The 23,512-nt window shown below is 48.6% G+C and overlaps 1 protein-coding gene across 7 annotated transcripts in view; it reads right to left on the bottom strand.

Moving 5' to 3' along the window:
• ZFR (zinc finger RNA binding protein) overlaps positions 1-23,512 on the bottom strand; it is a 705,458-nt gene that overhangs the window by 561,507 nt on the left and 120,439 nt on the right. For 4 of the 7 annotated variants that reach the window (XM_078674904.1, XM_078674908.1, XM_078674905.1 and 1 more), the window contains 2 exons: positions 3,975-4,113; positions 2,293-2,514 (listed from right to left, as the gene is read on the bottom strand). In XM_078674904.1, the coding sequence (XP_078531030.1) occupies positions 2,293-2,514; positions 3,975-4,113 (361 nt within the window). The remainder of the gene's footprint in view (positions 1-2,292; positions 2,515-3,974; positions 4,114-23,512) is intronic. The other 3 variants (XM_078674906.1, XM_078674909.1, XM_078674907.1) reach the window with 2 other exon arrangements.

The following is a 23,512-nucleotide window of genomic DNA, read 5'->3' on the forward strand; positions in this document are numbered from 1 at the left end:
TAGCCCCACACTGTTCAATGTGTACATGGCACCCTTAGCAGAGGTAGTAGCCCCCTTTGGTATCCAGTTGGTAAGCTACGCTGATGATACTCAGCTAGTGGTCTCCTTAAATCAGGTGGAACCCCTCCCGGTTAATCTTTGCAGCTGCCTGGAGGCGGTTGCGAAGTGGATGGATGCGTCCCATCTGAAATTGAATGGAGGGAAAACCGAGCTGATGTTACTTGGGAAAAAAGCCACTTTTAATAATTCAACCTTGTGGCCCCCCTGCATGGGTCTCGGGCCCACCCCAAAGTCCGAGATAAAAAGCCTCGGCTTCTGGCTTGATACGGAACTGTCTTTTAAAACCCAGGCAAGAAAGACAGTGGCTACCTGTTTTGGCCTACTGAAGACAATTCGAAAAATCCTTCCCCAGCTACCCGAAGCCGCCAAAAGAACCATAGTCCAGTCGCTTATTCTATCAAGGCTGGACTATGGGAATGCGCTTTATCTAGGAGCCCCCACTTCAGTCACTCGACAACTCCAGATTGCCCAGAACTCCGCAGCAAGGTTACTTACTGGTACTAGCCGCCGTACATCAGCGGCACCTTCGTTAAGGACCCTGCATTGGCTTCCAATACAGGAGCGGGTCCACTTCAAGACCCTTTGTCTGGTCCATAAAACTCTTTATGGGAAGGGCCCTCCCATTCTAAATGATATGGTCGGACCATATAAACCATCTAGGGATCTTCGCTCAAACCAGCAAAACCTAATAATCCCCAGGACCAACAGGGCCCGAACAGGGGGCCGAACAGGGGGCCGTCTCTTTTCGCGAAATGCGGCTAAGTTGTGGAATGCTCTTCCCTTACCACTCCGTCAAGAGCCTAACCTGCTCGCATTTCGCAAAAAGTTAAAAACAGCACTGTTCCCTAAGATTTAGATAAGTAGGTCCTCTGTACTTCAGGCTCCTTTTCTCTTTTTCCTCGGTTTAAATATCAAGCGGTGGGATGCTTCAGAGTAGCCATGCGCTATAGAAAAATCTTTACAATTATAATTATCAAGCAGGGTGAGAATCTGTATTTTCGGCTACACTTCCTGCTCCAGTCCAGTTGAATGCAGCAATGAAGACTTCCTCATTGATATGCTGTGACAACATCAATAGGTCATCCAAATTTGTTGTGTCAACCAACTAATAAACTGCAAGAAACAGATTAGCAGCATCTCCAAGCTTCAACGTTTCAAAATCTACAGGGGGCCTGCTCTGTGATCTCTCTAGCAGCATATGGATTTGGCAGCACCTCTCGCTAAGATCCCTTGAAAGGTGACGTTGTGATCAAACGGCAAAGCTTTCTGATGATAGGTTAAGGGGGTTGAGGTCATTGTTCGCTGGAATGAGTTGGAGGTGGGTCATACCTTGATGGCTAGGACTTGAGTCCTGCAATGAAGGGCTTGGGGAAGGTAAAGTCTTCCTCTTGCAGAGTGTTTTTTTTAAACAAAATCTGGGACTGCAGTGGAATCTTTATCCCATTTCAATACGAAAAATCAGTTTTTATTCTGACTAACTCAGTGTCTGGGATATCAACACTGTGTCCTTCAAAGTACAAAACCTTCACATTATACTTCTGGTCGAGTTCAGCCCTAAAGTCTCAACATTTATCAGGTATTCTTTCCTAAGCTCGTTGCTACTGGTACTTACCTGCAAGCTGACTTTGCTGCAGGCTGGAATGTTCCCTACCCAGAGGAGCCTTTCCTGCCTGCGAGAAAGAGCATCCTTTTGAGTAGCACTCTTTACCCCCAGGCCTTCAAGATACACAGTGGTAAAAAAAAAAGGCTAATGTTTCACATTAAATTCCAATTTTCGATTACAGATTATTTTAATGAAATGTTCCTACATGTGTTCGTAAATATATATCCACAAAACAGAAGGCGACATGCCCATATATCAATGAAAACGTTAATACTGGCAAAGCAATTCCAGCAAGGAAACAAAGACTCAGACGTAAAATGTCAAAATGTGAATGGACCATTCTGTCCTCAAAGTGCTGTATCTTCCTCCACAAGAAGAGAAGCATTATTCTGCATTGAAACAGTATTTAGCATTAAAGAAGAATGTTTCTAAAATGACATGTATCTCAAGTACACAAAATATTGTACAAAAGTATGCTATGACATACAACATGCCTTGAACCCACTTTCCATTATCGTTTATCAATTATGGCCATCAGCATGCATAAATTCACATACCCAAGCATGTATATTTCTGTTTCCTAGGAAGGAGGTAAGATGTGCTAAAACCAATTTAAAAAAAACACATACCAGAGTAAGTGACTGCTGTTGTACCATATGTAGCGCCTTGAGTATAGGATGGCACAACAGTAGCGGCAGCTGCTACAGGTTGCACAGTGGAAGACACTGGATAAATAGAAAATGTAGTTGTAGCTGGACTTGGGGTCGCCGGTTTTATGGCAGTCACTTGTCGAGTTGGTTGAGCTTGCGTATACTGCGCAGCACCTTGACTGTACGCTGCTTTTGGAGCAACTGAAAAGGTTAATAAATGTATATAAAATGCCATTGCAACATACGTTTATTCACTATGGAAACAAGTTTAAAAATGTTACAAATAGTAACAGTCTCTTCTACTGATGAGCACTCTGTAAAGGTAAAAAAAAACATGTTCAGCACAAAGCCATTAAGGGATACCTAGCAATATCACAAACAATGTAGAAGGTTTACTCTACAAAATCAAGGCATGTCAATTTGCAGGTTTTAAACGACTAAACTCAAACTGATACGTGCGCATCTGAATGAAAATTTGTGAAAACATTGCAGAACATTCAAAACTTAGCAGGCTGGAAGCCAGAATCCAGGTCGAACGGATTAATACCCCACAGTCCCAGGCATTTTCACACCTATTGGGAGAAGAAGGTGTGGCTAAATTCTAACTTGCCTGGGGTAAGATGGTACCTACCAAGTATGCCCACCACCACCTTCTGTCGACCAAAGGGATTTCATTCTGACCCAATCTCAGAGGTCCTTGGTTAGAGTAGCCACTCACTGTGGTGTTGCACTTAAAAATTGCAATTGCTGTTCCCTACATACATCATCATATTAACAGTGGGCTAAGCATGGGTTTGGTCAGGATTTAATCAACACCGACACCCAGAGCAGGATTAACTGATTTTATCATAGTCTCGTTTTCAAACAAGCATTTGCAATGCAATAGGTCTCGCATTTCCAAGAGTTCAAGCTATTGGCATTGTAAATGACAATGCCTTTTCTTTATCGGTTTTGATAATTAACATAAATAAAAGGCATTGTCATGTACATTGCAATTAGCTCAAACTCTTGCAAATGCGAGACCTATTTCATTTCAAACAAAGGCAGTCTTTGTCCCGGACGGTTTGGAAAGTAAAACCATGCATGACACGCTGAATGTTGCAGGAAAGCATGCTGTGCCTGTCGCGGGACAAACTCCTTAAAGAAAATGGTGCTTACAGACTAGAAAAGTCGTACTTTGTAACAATCGAAGTAAAAGAGCCAGTCCTCATGGGAGGTTACAAATGAAGACAAGGCGTTACCAAGGAGGGACTAACATGCCTAGTAATGCATCAGAAGCCAGCATTTATGAAGGACAATGACAAATATGGGTAGAGACTGGGTAGGGCTTCAAGTCCATACTCAAATACAGCATGCCTCGAAGAGCAGCACATGCGCTGCCCAGGCTCGACCTAAAAAGAAAACAAATCCAAAGAGATCAAGTGGAAAAAGGACAATGCTCTCTGCTATTATTTAGCATCCCTTAAATTGTCTTTAATTCTAGTAAAGTTAATTTTGCATGTAGATTTAGGCGGTATTGCACATTCCATACCTGGCAAATGCATTGCTAGGTTTAGAACCTTTGCTTTCAAATGCTCTTCCTGAAGCTTGATCCAAGTATGGATTTGTGAACTACACAGTGGTGGTATTAATAGACATACAATTTAGAGTAATTAACCTACCTGTCTGGTAGTAGGATTCTACTACAGATGGCTGAGACTGTGCTACAACTGCAGCTGCAGTTGCTGTAGGCGGTTGGTAGTACTGCTTGCTGTCGTAGGCCACAGCTGGGGCAGTAGATCTAACATATGAGTAAGTATCCTATAAATAAAAAATATAGTGTAGTCTCAAAATCATGAGAAGTATTTAAGCAATCTACAGCACACAGAATATTCAAATACAAAATAACTTTCATAACGTAGCAATCACGGCTCCAGTTCGCTTTCATACATGCCCTCCCACCACCATCAGTGGCCTTAAATGTTCCTAATCCCCCACTAGACTTTAGATACTAGCCTCAACATGGAAACTCTACTTATCTTCCATTTATAGCAATATCTCAAATATTATGTATCCCCTTTTCTTGAAATAAACACCACAACAGGCTGTTCTCCATTCCCAACTATTCACAAAGCCACAAAAAATGGAAGGCTGGTCTCAGAGGACACAGGCATATTCAGCATCTCCAAATTAACATTTGTAGGCAGATAGTTCACTTACAGCACATTTCGGTTGGTTAAACCTACAGTCAAAAGACCCAATTTATAATTTAACATCTCCCAACAGGACACCATCATGATAGACCAGATCCTACCTGTGGACTGGCCTGACCATCACCTTAAGGATAAGGTGATGGTCAGACCAGTCAGTAATGTGAAATAGGATTTCACTTTACCCAACCAATTTCTTATCAACCCCCCACCCAAGACCCCCCCAAATGGACGAGAAATCTTAGTCGGATCTCCATGACAGACTTTGAAAAAAGGGTAGCCTCACTCCTGCCTACCTCCACAGATGATCTCTCTACAACGGAACTCACCACTCACTATAACCCTAGTAGGACTTCCATCCTAGATCAATTAGCCCCCCTGAAACTAAAAAAACATAAATACTACGTCTAGATCCTGGTTCAACTCGGACATCAATGCTGAAAGAAGACAACTAAGAGCTGCAGAACGAAGATGGAGGAACAACCCCTCTACAAGCCTCCACGAGCAACTTAAAGCAACCAGAAGGATATAGAAAAAACACATTATCAATGAAAAAAACACCTTTTTCAGCACCGCCCTGGAAAAGGCGAAAAACAGACCCAAAGAACTTTTTAATATCATCAGAAAACAAACATCTAAACCCTCTGCTGCCACAGGCCAGGCCTCTAAAGACCTGTGCAACAACTTCACCAACTTCTTCACAGACAAAATTATCAAGATTGAGCTCTCTCTAGACATCAACTCCAACACCTCCTGCACAATCTCACCCCCAGAAACCAAAGCCAATGCAAAGTCTGGAAATCTTTCAACCCAATACCAGAAACCGAGATTCTCAATCTGATGTCCACCTCCAAACCCAAAGCTCACGCATTAGATCCTCTACCCAGACCGGTCTCTAATCTACCCCTCCTTGCCAAAATTCTTGAAAAGTGCGTTCTTTCTCAATTGACTCAGCACATGGACAGCATCAACCTTCTACATCCCCACCAATCGGATTTCAGAAAAGGTTGTAGCACCAAGACCACGATCCTCAACATCATGGACGACATTCACAAATCTCTTGATACCGACAAATGCTGCCTACTCATCCTCCTGGACTTGTCGGCAGCCTTTGACACGGTGGATCACAACCTTCTCATCAAGGCTCTCCAAGACAGGGTAGGAGCAGGCGGCTCCAAGACAGGGTAGGAGCAGACGAGGTGGTCATACAGTGGTTCTCTTCCTTCTTACACAACCACTCCCAAAGGATAAAAATCAAAACCTTCATGTCTGACTCTCATCCTGTCAATAGACGGGTCCCCCAAGGATCAGTGTTCGCCCCTCAACTATTCAACATTTATATGTAACTCCTCACCTCCATACTCAAAAAAGCAAACATCACCTTTCACCTCTATGCAGACGACACCCAGATCTATCTGGAAACGCCCTCCTTTGAAGATATTCCGAGACTAAACAAAACTCTTAGAGAAGTCCAGCATTGGCTATCCATGAACCACCTCAAACTCAACCAAGACAAAACTGAAATTCTCCTCTTCTCAAACAAAGAAGAAACCCCCCAAATCATGGAATGGCTTAAAGAAATCGATGCTCTTAACTGTAATCTCACTCTGGCTAACTCCACCAAATCATTAGGATTTACCCTAGACCCAAAACTTGACATGGTCAGTCAAATCAAGAACTCAGTGAAGAGTGCCTTCCTCATTCTGAAGCTTCTCAACAAAATAAAACCCTTCATCCCACCCAACGACCTCAAACAAGCCACCCAATCCCTGGTGTTATCCAGACTCTACTACGGAAATGCTATCCTCACCGGTACAGCGAAATCCCACCTAGCCCCCCTCAAAACTGTAAACGCAGCAGCCAGAATGGTCAACGGAGTCAGAAAATTTGAGCACGTTGCACCCACACTCAAAGATCTAAAATGGCTCCCAATAGAGATGCGTGCCAGCTTCAGAACCGCCTGCCTCACGCATAAAGCCCTCCACACAGGGAAACCTGAATACCTGGCCTCCAAACACAACAAGCATTTACAATGCAATAGGTCTCGCAGCATTAAAGTTTGAGTTATTGGCATTGTGTATGACAATGCGTTGCATAAAATTTTTTGCAAACTTTGAATTGGTGAGCAGTGAGAGTGTATGCTGTTGCTCACAGCTGTTATTATTCACACAGCTCTGAAGCTGCACCTCACGCACAGGGCTGACAGTTATTATTCACACAGCTCTGATGATGCACCTTAGGCACGGGCTCACAGCTGTTATACATTTGCTTTTGTAATTTGCACACTTGTAATTTTCTCCTCATGTATCTTTACTGTTCCTATTGTGATCAGATTGAACCACAAACATTTTGTCTCAAGACAAAATATGCAGCAAAGTATGTAGCAGATGATGAATTATGTGAAAAATATGGCAAATCTCTAATTATGCGGAAGATTCCGTACCCTCAGAATCACATATTTCCAGTGGCCCTGCTTACAGCAGTATATTAAGCAATAACATTCTGACAATGGCAAGGTTTTTACTCTTAAGTGAAGTTTCACTAATACAACACAAAATACAGAATGGGAAGGAGCAGTAAAAGTGCCTATAGTGTAAAGAAAAGCACGGGAAATATGTGCTGCCACTGTTCTGCCTACTCTCATTCTCCCCAAGTACTCGCAGAAGGCAGAACTCTGACATAAGTAGAAGGAACTTAAAGAACATACTCCACGTTGGGTTACTAGTGACTGCATTTATTCTCTACCAACAAATTCTCTCATTTTGTCATATGAATAGACATAAATTGATTACAACCAGGGCCACTGGACTTGCGCAGCCGCATTTTGCAGATATTTATGGATTTGATACATTAGCTACATAATCCATCATTTACAGCATCATTTGAAATTTTTAATTAAAAAAAACTCATAAAAGGATCAAATGTTACTAAAAAATGCGGTGATGTGTTGCACAGTGGAAGGCCCTTCACATAGGTTTACTTGTCACTACTGGGGAGAAACATTTATACACTGAGGGATAACGTGCAAAAAATGACACAATAGTGAAGTAATACTACCCTGCATTACACAGTACAATTTGGTCAACACCTCTGCATAATTTAGTCCTCCCCTGTTGCATAATTCCATAAGCCCTGATTATTGTACTTGTCCTATTTATGTCCTAAACTGATAACAGAGAGAAGGGTGAGGTGGGGAGACGTGCTGGCGGAGCAGAGAGATGAGAGGGTAATTGGGTTAATAAGGAGGAGGCAAGACGGAGGGTAGTGAGAACAAAAGGATAACTGATGGGGAGAGAGGAGGGCAAATTGGACAGAGAAGAGTGAAAGGAGGGCGATGAACAGAGAAAAGGTTAGGAAGAGAGAGATGGGTTAAGTGGAGAGAGAAGGGTGAGGTGGAGAGAGAAGAGTGAGGTGGGAATAGAAGTGTGAATTATAGTCAGAGTAACTTGAGCCACAGCGAGAAGATCCCGAGGTTAGGAGAGCGAAAAAGTGTGAAAAGGTGGAAAGAGGAGGGTGAGGTGAGAGGTAAATTAAAGGGAAGTGGAGAAAGTGAAGGGACGTACGGAAACAGGTGGCTAAGATGGAGAGAGAGTTGTAAGGAGAGAAGAGAGTGGGGTGGGGTGAAGTAGAGGGTGGAGTTAGCAGGACAGCAAAGTGAAATGGAGAGAAGAAGGGTGAAATCGAAAGAGAGGGAGTGACACGGAGAGAAAGGAATTCGAGGTGGAGACAGCATAAGATCGAACCTGTAGGTTTAAACTTCTAGAAATGCTCAGTCAAAACTAGTAGTCAGAACCCGGCAATAGGTATTGTATGCAGCTCACAACCACACAAGACCACCCAACATGCACAGACCAGGTGACAATAATGTATAAAAGGAAAGTACAGTAGAATAAAATAAAAAGCAGTGGGCGCGTTTTCACAAATGCCATTTTAATTTTACTCTACAGCTGTTCTTGCATCAGTGAAATGCCAGCACTCTTCGTGCCCTGCAAACCTCCTGTCAAACTCTGGCACTGGCGCGATTTAATCTGAGCTCGCAAGCCGTTGCGTGACAACAGAAGGAAATCAATAGAAAATAAGAAAGTTTCGAGCGCTGCACCGGTGAGCGCCGGCGCTGCACCGACCGGCGGGGCACTGCCTGAGCTGTCCAGCGCCCCCTCGGCCACCTAACGAGGTCTGTGCATGTGCACGCAAAGCCACTTACGGACAGAAACCCCGATGCAGCCTCCATGCAGCTCGCCCAGTTTATTTCTCACTCATACGTTTATTATAATTAGTTTCCTGTGCAAGAACGTTATATCTATTTCTCCATGCACAGGGCATTGTGTTCACACGCGGTCTGTTTCTGTTGGGGATCAGGCGAGATGACTGCAAAATCTGCGCGCGCATTCCAAAACGAAACCTAGCGTGGGGGCAGGACTTCAGTCTTGTGCGTGAAGCCCGCGCCCACGGAGTTCCTGGTCCGAAGAGCAGTGCGTGACGCGGGGCTCCCATGCCGGAGGGAGAGCCCCGCAGAGGCGACAGAACACCGGATTGGCGGTAAGTGGGCCTTGGGGGGCGCTCGTGTGTGTGAGTGTGTGTGTGCGTGTGCGTGTGTGTGTGTGTGTGTGTGTGTGTGTGTGTGTGTGTGTGTGTGTATGTGTGCGACGGCGGGGGTGTCTCTGTATGTGTGCGCTCCTGTGTGTGTGTCTCTGTGTGCGACGGAGGGGGGGGGGGGGGGAGTCTCTGTCTGCGTGCGTGTATGTGCGCTCGTGTGTGTGTGTGTGTGTGTGTGTGTGTGTGTGTGTGTGTGTGTGTGTGTGTGGCCGCATGCGTGCAGGGGGAGGTGTGCCTGGGTATGTTTGCGCTTCCCAGGAGACAGCCAGGCCGAGCGCGGCGCGTGCCAGTCGGCGCGTGCCACTTTCAAATCGCCTCCAAGGCGATGCGCGCGGCCAGGATTGTCTCCTGGGAAGCACACATGCCGACAAAAGGGTCTCGGCGGAGACGCGCTTCGCACGGCTAGCCGAGACCGAAAAAAGGCAGGCCAGGCTAGGAACCTCAGGAGTTACAACTCCCTCCTGCTCATTCCTATGAAAACACGTAAACAAAAAAAACGCTGCATGACCCTTCTCCGGAAACGCACCCAGAATTTGGAACGCCATCCCAGCAGACATTAGGACTATCCCGTCATTTGTGAAATAAAAAAAACTTCTAAAAGACCTCTTCCTCAAACGTGGCTTCCCGAACAGATAACCAGCGATTAAAAGACTCATGCCTGCATTCCGCAGCACCATGACACTTTTCACCATAATCTACCTCCTCCAAGCTTCCTTTCCCCGCTACATGCTCCCCCCCCCCCCTTGAAATGGTTCTGCGCAAGACAATCGTGCACTCTGCAAGGTTCTCAGGACTACCTTGCCTCTATGTTGCACTACAGGGCGGGATTTCCGAACCGATATGAATACCGATGACTATTTGACATTCCTGTACTTGACTATTTGAAATTCCTGTACTATAACTGCTGTAAAGCGCCCAGATACCCTCGAGTCTGGCTAGCGCTATATAAAACTCCTAAAATAAATAATAAATAAATAAATAAAAAATAAACTTAACACAGATCAGCTATTTGGTGACCTTTTGACTTCAGTTTTAGCTACTGGCAAGAGGTGCAGTTTTGTTACAATACCCTTTCATGATGCGCTTCGCATAAGGAGTAGTTTCTGTCCTGTAACTCCAGTTCTGTAGTAGGGGTATCTCGGTTATAGTCATAATCTAGTGAATAGTCCCGCCCATGTGCGAGGACCCCGGCAATCAAAAATAATCTTTTAAGTTGTCAGAAAATTGCAGCACTGCAAAGACACTTAAGAGAAAATTTAAAGACAAATAATGCAGCCTATATCCACAGGCTACACTGTCCAGTACTTCAACTAGAAATTCCACCAAAAATCCACAAACAGCAAAGCCTGTCCAGATTTCCCTTGCTTTTACTGCAAAACCCCTCAGAAATGATAGAGAGGAAGGCATCGACAGACAAGCCCCATAGGCTGCCATTATGTAGCTTAAATAGGATACTGTGCCTTTAAAAGAACCTTCCAGAACTTTCTCCCAGTATCCCAGAATGCATAGCAGGTCCAACTTACTTTCAGTTCTTTTTGAAGGCGTAACACGCCAGACCTGTCGCATTCCTTAAAGGAACATTTCTCTCCACCGGGGAGGCGGGAGGGCACTATGACTATAACAGAGATACCCCTACTACAGAACTGGAGTTACAGGACAGAAACTACTCCTTCTGTAGTAGGGGATCTCTGTGTATAGTCATTATCTAGTGAATAGAATGGCAAGCCCATCCCCACACCAAAGCGGCGGTGGAGAAAAGAGAATTAACACCACTATTGTGCGACAGATTTCGCAGCGAAGCCTGTCCAACCTGAGCGTCTGCCCTGGCATCAGTGTCCAGGCAGTAATGCTTAGCAAAGGTATGAACCGACTTCCAAGTGGATGTATTGCAGATTTCTGCAATCGGAACATTACGGAGCAAGGCTGTCGTGGCAGCCTTGCCCCTGGTGGAATGAGCCTTAGGCTCACCTCCTAAGGTCTTATTAGCTTTTTGGTAACATAGCTGTATGCAGGACACAATCCACCTAGAGATAGACTGCTTAGAGGTCGCAAGACCCGTCCTGACTGATCCATAATTGATAAACAATTGGTCAGACCTACGAATATCTTTGGTCTTATCCAGATAAAATTTCAATACCCTCCTAACATCCAGGGAATGCAACGACCTTTCCGCTGGAGACGAAGGATTCTGGAAAAACGTAGGCAAAGTTATGGTCTGGTTAACATGAAAATCAGAAATAACCTTGGGAAGAAACTTAGGGTGAGTACGCATAACAACCTTAGCAGCATGAAATACAGTACAAGGTTCTTGGCAACACAACGCCTGAATTTCACTCACCCTGCGGGCCGATGTAATGGCCACGAGGAACGCCGCCTTCCAGGACAGGTGCTGCAACGAAGCCTTATGAATAGGTTCAAAAGGATCCTTTATCAATCTGGACAGCACCACATTCAATTCCCATGAAGGCGAAGGAAGCCTGACAGGAGGGAATACTTTCTTCAAGCCTTCCAAAAAGTCTTTGATCACAGGGATCTGGAAGAAGGAAGTCTGTGAAGGGCATTTCCTGTAGGCAGTCAAAGCAGCAAGATGAACCTTAATAGAATGGACATTAAGGCCGGCCAGACTGCGCCAACTGAAGAAGATAAGGAAGGATGACATCTTCCTTACATGTCGTTGGGTCATAGTTCTTGGACTTGCACCAGATACAAAACCTCTTCCACTTGTACGAATAAGAAGTCCTAGTGGAAGGTCTCTTAGACTCCTTCAGTATGTCCATACAATCTGCAGGGAGATTCAAATGGCCATATTGCACTATTTCAGGAGCCATGCTGCCAAACTCAAAGACGAGAGGTTGGGGTGCAACATCAGCCCCCCGAACTTCGTGAGAAGGTCCGGCCTGCACGGCAGCCGCATGTGAGGAAGGAGAGACCGGTGAAGCAGGTCCGTGAACCACCACTGTCTGGGCCATTCCGGGGAAATCAGTATCATCCGCACCCTGGACTGGGACAGCTTGATGAGAACCGTCGGAATCAGGGGAATGGGTGTAAAAGCGTACAGAAAGCTGTTCGACCAGTTGATCCATAACGCATTCCCCAGCGTCCCCGGCTGGTAGTACCTGGAGGCGAAGTTTCGGCATTTGCTGTTTTCGGCGGTGGCGAACAGATCTACGTCTGGAGTCCCCCACCTTGCGAAGACTTCTCCTAGCACTTCGTCGTTTATGACCCATTCGTGGTTTTCCTGAATCAGTCTGCTCCGTGCGTCTGCCTGAACATTCTGCACACCTGGCAGATGTGTAGCAGTTATCGTCAGCCCTCGAGCCAGAAGCCAGTGCCAGATCGCCTGCGCCTCCTGCGAAAGGGTGCGCGATCTCGAACCCCCCTGCTTGTTGAGGTAATACATCGTGGTCGTATTGTCCGTCTGTACAAGCAGAGAGTCGGTCTGGAAGGACGGGTGAAAAGCCTTCAGTGCCAAGTGAACAGCTCTGAGTTCCACGAAATTGATGTGGTACGTGGAGTCCGACAGGGACCACGTTCCTTGAATCTGTAAGTCTCCGGAGTGCGCCCCCCCAGCCGTGGAGAGACGCATCCGTCACGATAGTCTGTGTGGGAATGTCCTTGTGGAAGGGAACCTCTCTGAGGAGGTTCTCCGCTGAACACCACCACTTCAGAGACTGAAGAGCATGCAGAGACAGTCGTATCTTGTCGTCCCAAGATCCTCTCTTCTGATCCCACTGATCCTCCAAGCACTCCTGCAGCGGTCTCATGTGCAGCCGCGCATGTGGCGTCAGGAAGATGCAAGAGGCCATCGATCCCAGTAGAGAAGACACCGTCCTCACTGTCGTGGACGGAGAGGTCATAAGAGCCTGAGCCTTCCGAAGCAGTGATAACCGTCGCTCCTCCGAAGGAGACACGCTTGCTGACAGCGTATCGATGGAGGCTCCCAAGTACTGAATGCACTGGACCGGGGTCGGGACAGACTTGGACATGTTGATGTGCAACCCCAGCTTGTTCATTAGAACGCACGTCTTCTGGAAGTGTGCTTGCGCTTCCGTGAAGGAGGAGGCCTTGATCAACCAGTCATCCAGGTACGGGTAGACAAACACCTTGTTCTTCCTTAGGTGTCCGGCTACCACTGCCATGCACTTTGAGAATGTCCTCGGCGCAGACTTCAGTCCGAATGGCAGTACTGTGTATTGATAGTGATTGGCGCCGACTTAGAACCGCAGGAACTTCCTGTGTTTGTGTGCAATAGGCACATGGAAGTAGGCATCCTGGAGGTCTATGGCACACAGCCAGTCTCCCCGTTGCAGCTGAGGATAAATCTGATGCAACGACAGCATGCAAAACTTTTCTCTGCGAATCCACTTGTTTGCTTGTCGCAAATCCAGAATGGGCCTGAACTCGTTCTTGTCCTTTTTGCGAACCAGAAAGAACCTTGAGTACAGACCTCTTCCTCTTTGAGACAGAGGTACGTCTTCTATCGCCCTTTTCCTTAACAGGATATCGGCCTCCGTCTGGAGTTCACGCAGTTGATACTGTGAGCTGACCGGAGGAATCGATGGAGGCGAGCTGGTGAACCAAATACTGTATCCATTGCAAACAATATTCAGCACCAACTTGTCCTGAGTAATTTTTCTCCACTCTGCCAGAAAAGATTGAATGCTTCCCCCCACCGGAGCGGGTAACAGTCGCAGGGGAAGTAAGTGCTCAGGGACTAGACCCGGCCTGGCCTTTAGTCGCTGGCATCGACTGATGGCCGCCTCTGCCCCTCTGGCGCTTTTGGAACGGTCTTCTGCACTGCTGCTGTTGTTGTTGCTGCTGTTGCCCAGAAGACTGGCCACGTCCTCTGCCTTGACCACCGAACCGACGTTGGAACGGACGGTACGACTTCTTTGTCTCCTTGGGTTTCTCCAAACCCACCGCTGGGAGAGTTTCGGCCTCCGCCTTCATGCGGGCCATTTCATCGTCAGCGTGCTTCCCGAACAGGGTCTCGCCAGAGAATGGAAGGTTGGCAACCCTTTGTTGAGCGTCCGGTTTCAGAGACGTGAGACGCAGCCATGCATGTCTCCGCTGGTTAATTCCGTGGCAGAAACCATGTGCCGCCAGCAGTGAAGAGTCAGCTGCAGCGCTGATGACTTGATTCGCCACCAACATCCCTTCATTCAGCACCTCTTGAAAGTCTTCCCGCTTGTCCCGCGGTAGAAGTTCCACAAATTGCTGAAGAGATTCCCAAAGGGCTCTGTCATACCGACCCAACAAGGCGGTGGCACTAGCAGCCTTCATTGAGGTCGCTGAAGTCCCACAAACTTTTCTCCCAGATGAATCCAACCACCTAGATTCCTTATCTGGTAGAACCGTGGAGGAAGGCGTGGTGGCATGCTGTTTGCGCGCCGCCGTCACAATCACCGAATCTGGAGGGGGTTCCACCCTCAGAAAGGCCGGGTCCGAGTCCGAAGCCCGGTACTTCTTCTGTAGTCTAGAGGGTGCCGCCTTAGTCACCGCTGTAGTGAGAAAAAGATCCACGGTCGAGACAAATGCTTCTGATGTAGCGTCTCGAAGATGACTGATGTCTTGGGAGTGGGCACCGTCAAAGTAATGCCCAATTTCGCCGCACCACGTAACAGCACGTCCTGGAATGACACCAGATCGTCAATCGGTGAAACCCTCGTATCTGGTGAATCCAACAAGGTAGGGGAGTAGTCCCTGGTCCCTGACGACCTGGTCCGGGAACGAGACCTGTGCCTCCTGTGGCGCCGTCTAGATCGCGTGGAGGACCTGTGGCGCGAACGTTCCCTTCTTCTGGAACGGGAGCGCAATCTCCCCGCACGTGGGCGCTCCACCGGTTTCCGTGGAGGCGTCTTCCGTGGCCTATCCTGGGGTTTCGGCGTAGGTGTCCCCTTGGGAGGTGTCGGAAGCCGAGGCAGTGACACCGACCTCAGTGGCCTGACAGGAGGCCTCTCCGGCAAAGGCGCTGGCCCATGAGGTGGGACCGGCGGCGGCGGTTGCCCCGTAGGTGGTAGTGGAGGAAGTGGAGGTAGTGGCGGATTAACAGGAGGAGCCTCCTTCGGCAGAGGTGGAGGAGTCGCAGGCCGTGGCGGTGTATATACCACCGAGTACACCGAGCCCGGGGACTTCTTCGGGGGAGGGACCTGTGACCCAGACCCTCCAGAGCCTGAGCGACGCCTCCGACGTCCTTCACCAGATCCAGCGTGACTTTTCGCGCCAGAATCTCTCCTGCGCTGCTTAGGGGAGGTTGAGATCATCGGGGACGCTGATCTCTTCCTGCTCGACGTCGAGCGTCGTTTTTCAGGCGTGGAGCGGCGATCCCTCGACTCTGGCATCGAACGCCGTCTCCTTGACGTCGAGTGCTTCTTCCTCGACGACGATCGTCGCCCCTCGACGACGAACGGTCAGACCTTGACGGCGAGCGTCGACTCTTCCTCCTCGTCGACCGTTTCCTCACAGTCTTGGACGTCGAGGATCCCTTCGACGGCGATCCCGTCGACGGCGACCGGCGGTGTCGCTTCGACGCCGAGCGCCGGTGTCTCCTTAGTCGACGGCGATGCCTCGACTCCGACGTCGACGACGCCATCGGCGGTGATCTCGACGGCGCTGTCTCGACCCAGAGCCCCGGGGAGAAGGGGAACACACCGTCGTCATCCCTCTCGACGTCGATGACGTCGACGGAGACCGGGACCTTTTGCTGGTCTTCCTGCCTCTGGGGAGCCCCCCAGAGGCCTCAGCAGGGGCAGAGGGAGCCTTCCCAGCCTGCCCAGACCCACCTGCAGTCGCCTCTCCTCTAGGCCTTGGAGCCTAATTCTCAGCCTTTCCCTCAGGGTCCTTGTAGAAAAGGTCTGGCAGATGTCACAATCTTCAGGGACATGCTCTTCAGGGAGGCAAAGAATGCAGACGTCGTGTGGATCAGTCTTGGCCTTCTTCCTTCCACATGCTGGGCACTTGTCGAACAAAGCAGGCATTTTAGATCCCTAAAAGCCTGAACAAACACACAGAAGTGAAAAGGAAACACCAAGAATCAAATGAGAACACTTTTTATCCAAAAAGTGTACAAAAAACTCCAATAAACCCTTGAACAAGGGAGAGCTCAATGCACAGGGTCCTGTAAGCAGGAGCCGGAAAAAAGAACAAAGTAAGTTGGACCTGCTATGCGTTCTGGGATACTGGGAGAAAGTTCTCTTAAAGGCACAGTATCCTATTTAAGCCACATAATGGCAGCCTATGGGGCTTGTCTATCCATGCCTTCGTCTCTATCATTTCTGAGGGGTTTTGCAGTAAATGCAAGGGAAATCTGGACAGGCTTTGCTGTTTGTGGATTTTTGGTGGAATTTTCTAGTTTAAGTACTGGACAGTGTAGCCTGTGGATATAGGCTGCATTATTTGTCTTTAAATTTTCTCTTAAGTGTCTTTGCAGTTCTGCAATTTTCTGACAACTTAAGAGATTATTTTTGATTGCCGGGGTCCTCGCACATGGGCGGGACTATTCACTAGATTATGACTATACACAGAGATCCCCTACTACAGAACTGTCAGTTTACTCTTCAGACCAGAGGGCAGCAAAGGATATGCTGTGTGTGGCCTCAGCCCACTTATTCCTCCCAGCACACTTCATGAAATCAGGTCATAGACTAGCCTTTTCTCACCATGATTTTCCTATTAAGCCATATCTCACATTCATCTAGTTTTTTCCAATTACTAACAGAAAATGCAAGTAACCTTTGACAAATAATATACAAGCTTCACTTTGTAATTCTATGTCAGGACTGGAGGCAAGGATTATGCTGATCTTCCTTACGCTTTAATGAAGAGCGGCCATATAAAACACACCAAACAAACTACTAATCCCATGAACCCCTGGGAATGTAGGAAAAAGACAGTTGGTGCGGCACTCGGCTCTGAAACCAATCTTTCAATTCCCTGTCAGAAAAGGGATTGAAGTCGCATGCTGGTAGCCTGGAGCTTTCCCTGCCTGGAAAGAAACACCAGACCACGGGGACTATAGTACGAGGTGGAAAACCAGTTTTGGTGCAGTGTTAAGCATTTGTTGTATCAACTCAGTCAGCAAATTATTTCACACACTCAAAGACTGAACTTCAGACAAATTGTTTTTGTATAAAAACATTCTTTTATTTTCTAGAGCCAAGAAAGCCTGGCACAGGTAAGCAATAAGTACTTTACAGTAGTAATGCAGTTTGTAAACAGTTTGAATTGCAATTGTAAATGTACTGTGATTTGATTACAGTAGTGTTACTGACAATGCCATGCTTTTCAGAATACAGTACATATACTTTGTATAGGATTTTAGTAGAAAATCATGTAAGTTACTTTTCAGAGTACTTTTCTTACACAGTGCAGTGCACCTGGACATTTCCCCTGTAAACAGGCAAGTAAAAGCGTTTTTGTTATTTAGTACAATTTTAAAAAGATTTTAGATTTTCCAATTCCACACAAACATTTCATAGGGAAACCGTCAACGTTATCCTAGGGAGGAAAATAGTAACAGGTAAGTACTTTGTGTACTCAGTGGCATTAGGGCGGCCGGGTGCAGGGTGCTGAGGCCCAATCTTATCCAATGGGGATAGGGGGCCTCTGGTTGGTGGCTGCTGGCGAGCAGAGCACACACAAGGAGATGGACGGAGCGCTGAAACTTTTCAGACACTCACCCCCAGTCGCAGATCTGGGTTGAATCCATCATCATTCTTTAGCTCATTTCGCCACCTCTGTTCAGCCCCAGCTATATGAAAATCAGTCTTGACCCTGTGCCTCATGGGAACAGTCCAGCCCGCACTGCCAAGCCAGGTCTTCCCTGAACTGGAAACAAGCATCTTGGGACCGGTTTCTGGTTAAGACCCTTCATCAGCAGGCCACTGGGTTGTGGGTGCCAAGCTCCTAGAGTTAAGCTCGGGGCAAATGGGGTGTAGGCCAGCACAAAAGATGCACCCTCAGCGGCACTGGGGCGGCCGGGTGCAGAGTGCTGTTTTGGTGTGGCGCCCTGTAGCTTTCAATGGGTTTTCTCCGGTTTGCAAAAGCACTGCAGGCTCGGGAACGAAGGTCTTCTGGGTGCGACCACCACTTGGAGAGTGTGAGAAAGTGCCATCTTTCTTGCCTTGGTATGCCCCCACTTTTTTTTTTTTAACTGTTGATGTACTTTGACTGAGTGTGCCCTGGGTCCCTGCCAATCAGGTACCCAGGGCCTGTGTTCCTTCCCTACAAAGAAAAGCTATGCTGAAACAAAATACCCAATTGGCATCTCTGGCCCCTGTCAGCCCCTAGTAAATGGTACCCTAGGTACCATGGGCCTGGTGACCAGAGAAGACCCCTGAGGGCTGCAGTACTTATTGTGCCACCCTTAGGGGCCCTGTATCCTGGCTCCCACATACTGCCTTTGCAGGCTGAGTGCCTAAGTACAGAACTGAAGCAAGAGTCGACATGGCACACATCCCTGTGTGCCATGCCCACAGAACCCACTGCCATTGCATACTTCAGTCACCCCTCTAGCTGGGTGCCCTATGCCAGAGGTGAGGGCCCAGGTGCGTGGGCCCTGTGCCCCTACAGTACCCAGGGCCATTCCTGGGCACTGTGTGCAGTGTTGCCATTTAAGAGTATATGGTGCTGGGAGGTTGTCATTCACGAACTCCACACCACCATAATGGCTTCACTTAAGACTGACAAGTTTGGTATCAAACTTCTCAGCACATTAAACCCGCACTGATGCCAGTGTGGGATTTAATGTAACATGCACGAGAGGGCATCTTAGAGATGCCCTCCAAAAACACGAACCTACAATCCACGTCTGGGCTGAGTGGCTGCAAAGGCTGCCACCCAGCAGACATGTTGCTGGACCCCTGGGTGGAGAGGCCCCCGCTCTCATGGGTCTGCAACAAAGCACATCCTGGGCGAGGTGCTATGTCTCCTCCCCCAGGATGGACAGGGGGAAGCTTTAAAGGCAAACCGCCTCCGAGAGCTTCCTCAGACCATTTGCTGTACCCAGCAACCAGCCCCCCACCAGTCCTACCCCCACTCTGGCGGGAAGACTGGCAGGAAAAACCACGTCAAGAAGGGGGGGGGGGTGCCAACCCCCCCCCCCCCCCCCCCCCTCAGGTGGAGGAGGCGAGGTGAAGCACGACCCCGGGCTCCGGCCATCTTGTAGATGGGGAGTCCTGCTCAATGCCAGCTAGGCTCCTGCCCCCCTCCCACAGGAGAGGAGCAGGCTAGGGGGTGTACTCATCCCAGGACAGGGACCCATAGGTCCCTGCCCTACCTTTAAAGCCCCTAAATTTAGTATTTAGGGGCTTCCTGCACCGTCCTTCCTCAGATCCAGATATCAAAAAAGAAGAAAGAAGATCAAGAAGAAGACGACCCGCCGCGCAGCTGCTAACAGGACAACAACTGACTTGGCCCTAGCCCTACCGGCCTGTTGATCCTGGAACATGCTCCTGCCTAAACCCGGCGACCTCCGCGGACAGCAACCTTGGGACACCCAGAGGACCTGCCTGTCTTGACCCTCTTATAGACTGGGACTCCCATCAGCAGAGGCTCTGCTGCAACAACCCACCTGGTGCCCACCAGTAAGCTCCGGACCAGCCCACTCTGCACCAGCCGAGCCCGGGCCGGGCCAACCCGAACCAAGACCACGAGGACGTCCCCCCGGCGACTGGGACCCGAAGTCCAGTGACCAAAGACCCTCCTCGACGAACCAGCCGACGCCTGTAGACTCAGAACCAGGGGCCACCCCAACCACGACCAGCCGAGGGTAAGCTTTTCCGACACCCAAAGACACCCCTGCACCCGGCGCCCTACAGCCCCCTGTGTCGCCCCTGGAGAGTCACCGAGCTTGCAGCCTTTGTTCCTTTTTCAAGATCCTCATTGGATAACATTGAGCGCCCGACGGCTCAAAAGCACCCTGCACCCAGCCGCCCGAGTGCAGCTGGCTGTGACCTCTTTGCCCTAGCCTACTTCCCCCCCCCCCCTTTGCCCCGAGCAAGTGACCAGAAGCCCGGCTCCCAGAGCCGCGTGACCTGCTCGCCAGCAGCCACCAACCGAAGACCCCCTTTCCCTCATTGAATAACATTGGGCCTACCTACCTCTGCAACCAGACGCCCCTGCGCCGCTGAGACTGAACCAACTGTACTGACCTGACCCTGGGGGACCCCTGAGTCTATGCCCAGAACCCTAACTTCACCAACCAAGTACTCACCTGGAAACCGGTAATACACTTACCTGCCATTGGATAACATTGACCCATTTTTTACTAGAAAATTTACCAAGTGTGAAGATTTGAAAACTGAAAATATTCCTATAAAATCAGCCAAAGTCCGAATTCGAAAATACTCACATGTGATCAGGAGAGAAGCCAGTATTGTACCTCTCAGCCCAGTACTGAACCGCAACAGTAATCCCTAGTGGGTTTACTAGTAACCTGTATTTTGTCCATAGGAACCCATTGTCTGCTTTTCTATGAAAATTCTTCTAAGTGTCTACTTTTGAAACTGTAAATATTCTTTAACAATCGTACAGATACTGAAACGCAATTACCTGCCTGTTTTGAGTTAAGCCCCCGGGCTGGCACTAGGAGACTAGTGCTGGGTTACAAAAGTAGCGCAATCGTACTATACCTGTAACCTGAATTTTCTCCCATTGAATAACATTGTGAGAATCACCTCGAAAAGTTTAAGTCTAAGTGTGAACTTTTAAAACAGCTTCATATTCAGTGACTAAAACATTGTTACTAATCTGGTTTCAGCTTAGACCCCAGGACTGAATCCCAGATCTAGTCCTGGGACTACCAAAGTAATCCCTAAAGTAATCAACTGTACTTTCCTATGAAAACCCATTGAGCTCAATGCTAGAGTGTTTTAGAACTGTATTGCTTATTAGCTAACCTGTGATTAATGTGTATACAAACTTATTGCTCCTCTGCAAAGTATTTACATGAGAGTACTCGTAGTGTGAAAAGTATATTTTTATAACTGTTGGTTATAAAAATAAAACAACCATATCTCTGGATATACAAACAATTGGCCTGGAGTTCAGTCCTTAAGTGTGTGAAACTTTTGCTGACTGAATGTGTACATCAAATGCTTTACACTGTCCTCTGGTACTGCCTTACTGCTCGACCAAGCTACCACTTTGGAGAGTAAGGTCAATTCTGACTTTAACCTCTGTTATACATTTGGGGGTTTGTGGACTCTATACACACTGTACTGCCTTATTGTCCAGTATATATAGAGCCACTCTCACACAGCGAGGTAAGTTGGGATCTTTGGGGTGGTTAGGCGCAGTCGGTTGGGCCACACAAGGCCGTGGGGCTTTGGGTGCAGGGGGTGCCTTTTAGGGTCAGATCTTCTTACCAGCTCCTGGTCGCGGTTGGGGAGGGGGGAGGTAGGGGGAAGTGGCACCTTCTGGATTTAGGCTGCAGGCTTCGGCTTGAGGCTTGAAGCAGATCAGGGATCACCGGATCTCGGGTCAGGATTGCTGGGGAGACCTCTTTTTGTTGGGCCACTCGAACTCGGGCCGTGGGCGACAGGTGGTGCAGGCTCTCTGACCCATGCAGAGTTGGAGTCTATCGATGAAGAATTCCGGTATTCACGGGAGAAAAAGTCTTTGGGATTGAAGGGAGGCAGGTCCTCCGGGTTGCTTGAGGTTGCTGGCTGCAGTACACACCGGGATTACGCTGGAGCAGGTTCAAGGTGGGGACAGGCCGGTAGGGCTGGGGCCAAGTCAGTGGGCGTCCCCCTTTTGTTAGCTTTGGCACGGCCCTTCAGTCCCTCTTTTCTTCTTCTGGTTTCTTGTCTGAGGAGGCAAGGTTCAGGGGTGACCCTAAATACTAGATTTAGGGGTGTTACAGGTAGGTAAAAGGTTGGGACCAATAGGTCCCTTCTCTGGGTTAGGTACACCTCCTATTATGCCACTCTCCAGTGGGAGGGGGGACATAAGCCTTTGCCTGCTTGGCTGAGTCCCCCATCTGCAAGATTGGGATCAGTTGCTGAAAGTAGCGAGTGGCCTGGGGAAGCTCTGCCCATCGTGGGGGAGGAGGCGTGGCACCTCGTCCCAGGATGTGCATTATTTCAGGCACCGAGAGGAGCAGGCTCTCGACCCAGGGGTCCAGAAACATGTCTGGTGGTGCTATCTGAGAGCAGCCACTCAGCCTGGACACTAGTGGTAGGTCGTTTTTCAGGGAGCATCTCTAAGATGCCCTCTGCATGCATTTTTCATTTAATTCCACACTGGCATCAGTGTGGGGTTATGGTGCTGAGTAGTTTGATATCAAACTTCGGTTTCAGTACAGCCAGTATGGTGCTGTGGAGTTTGTGATGACAACCTCCCAGCACCATTTACTTTTAATGGCAGTACTGCACTTACAATGTCTAAGAATATACATAGACACCATAAGGGTACAGGGCTCATGCAGCTGTACCCTCACCACTAGTATAAGGCCCCCAGCTAGAGGGGTGACTGATCTATACCAGGGCAGTGGGTTGTAAGCATGGTACACAGGGATGAGTGCCAGGTCGACTCTTCACTTTGTTCTGCACCAAGACACGCAGCCTGCAAAGGCAGTGTGTGAGCGTAATGGTACAGGGCCTCCAAGGGTGGCTCAATAAGTGCTGCAGCCCTTAGAGGTCTTACCTGGTCACAGTGCCCTTGATACCATTTACCGGGGGCTGACCTGTGGCCAGAGATGCCAATTGGGTTTTGTTTTTAATGCAGATTTAAGGAAAGAACATAGGCCCAGGGCACCTGATTTGCAGGAGCCCACTGCACACTCAGTCAAAGCACATCAGCAGTTCAGCAAAAAGTGGGAGCTACCATGCAGAAAGAGGGCATTTTCTCACAAGAGGTCAACTTTAAATATTTTTAAACAATTGCAAAATTTCCACCCGAGTATGCGCATATACCATGGTCATCCTGTAAGCTAAAAGAAACCACCAAACGAAGCACCCTCGCCTATAGGCTCCCCGTACCTCGAACAGCGTTCACCACTACCATTGCCGACCTAGTCTCATCCCACACTATCGCCTCCATGGACTACATACTCTGAGACCTAAACTTCCACCCGACAACCTTAGCAACCCCAACTCCTCCACCCTCCTGGTCAGCCTCGCCAACCTCTGACTGAAACAGCTTGTCACCACTCCCGCCCACAGGGCAGGACACACCCTCTACTCCATGTTCGCAGGAGGGAACAACATCCACTTCAGCCACACCACGCAACCCCTCTGGACGGACCACCTCTGTGTACACTTCCATGTCGACAAACCCACTGCCCCCAAACCTGTACCCCGCCCACCACGAAGGAACTGGAGCAATGTCACCGAGGAGCATCTCAAGTACACCCTCAACTGCAATACCCCCTCCACTTCGAGCGACGCCAACCTCGCAGCCAAAGAACTACACAG

The sequence above is a fragment of the Lissotriton helveticus genome, chromosome 2_1 (genome assembly GCF_964261635.1).
Source record: "Lissotriton helveticus chromosome 2_1, aLisHel1.1, whole genome shotgun sequence".
Lineage (NCBI taxonomy): Eukaryota > Metazoa > Chordata > Amphibia > Caudata > Salamandridae > Lissotriton > Lissotriton helveticus.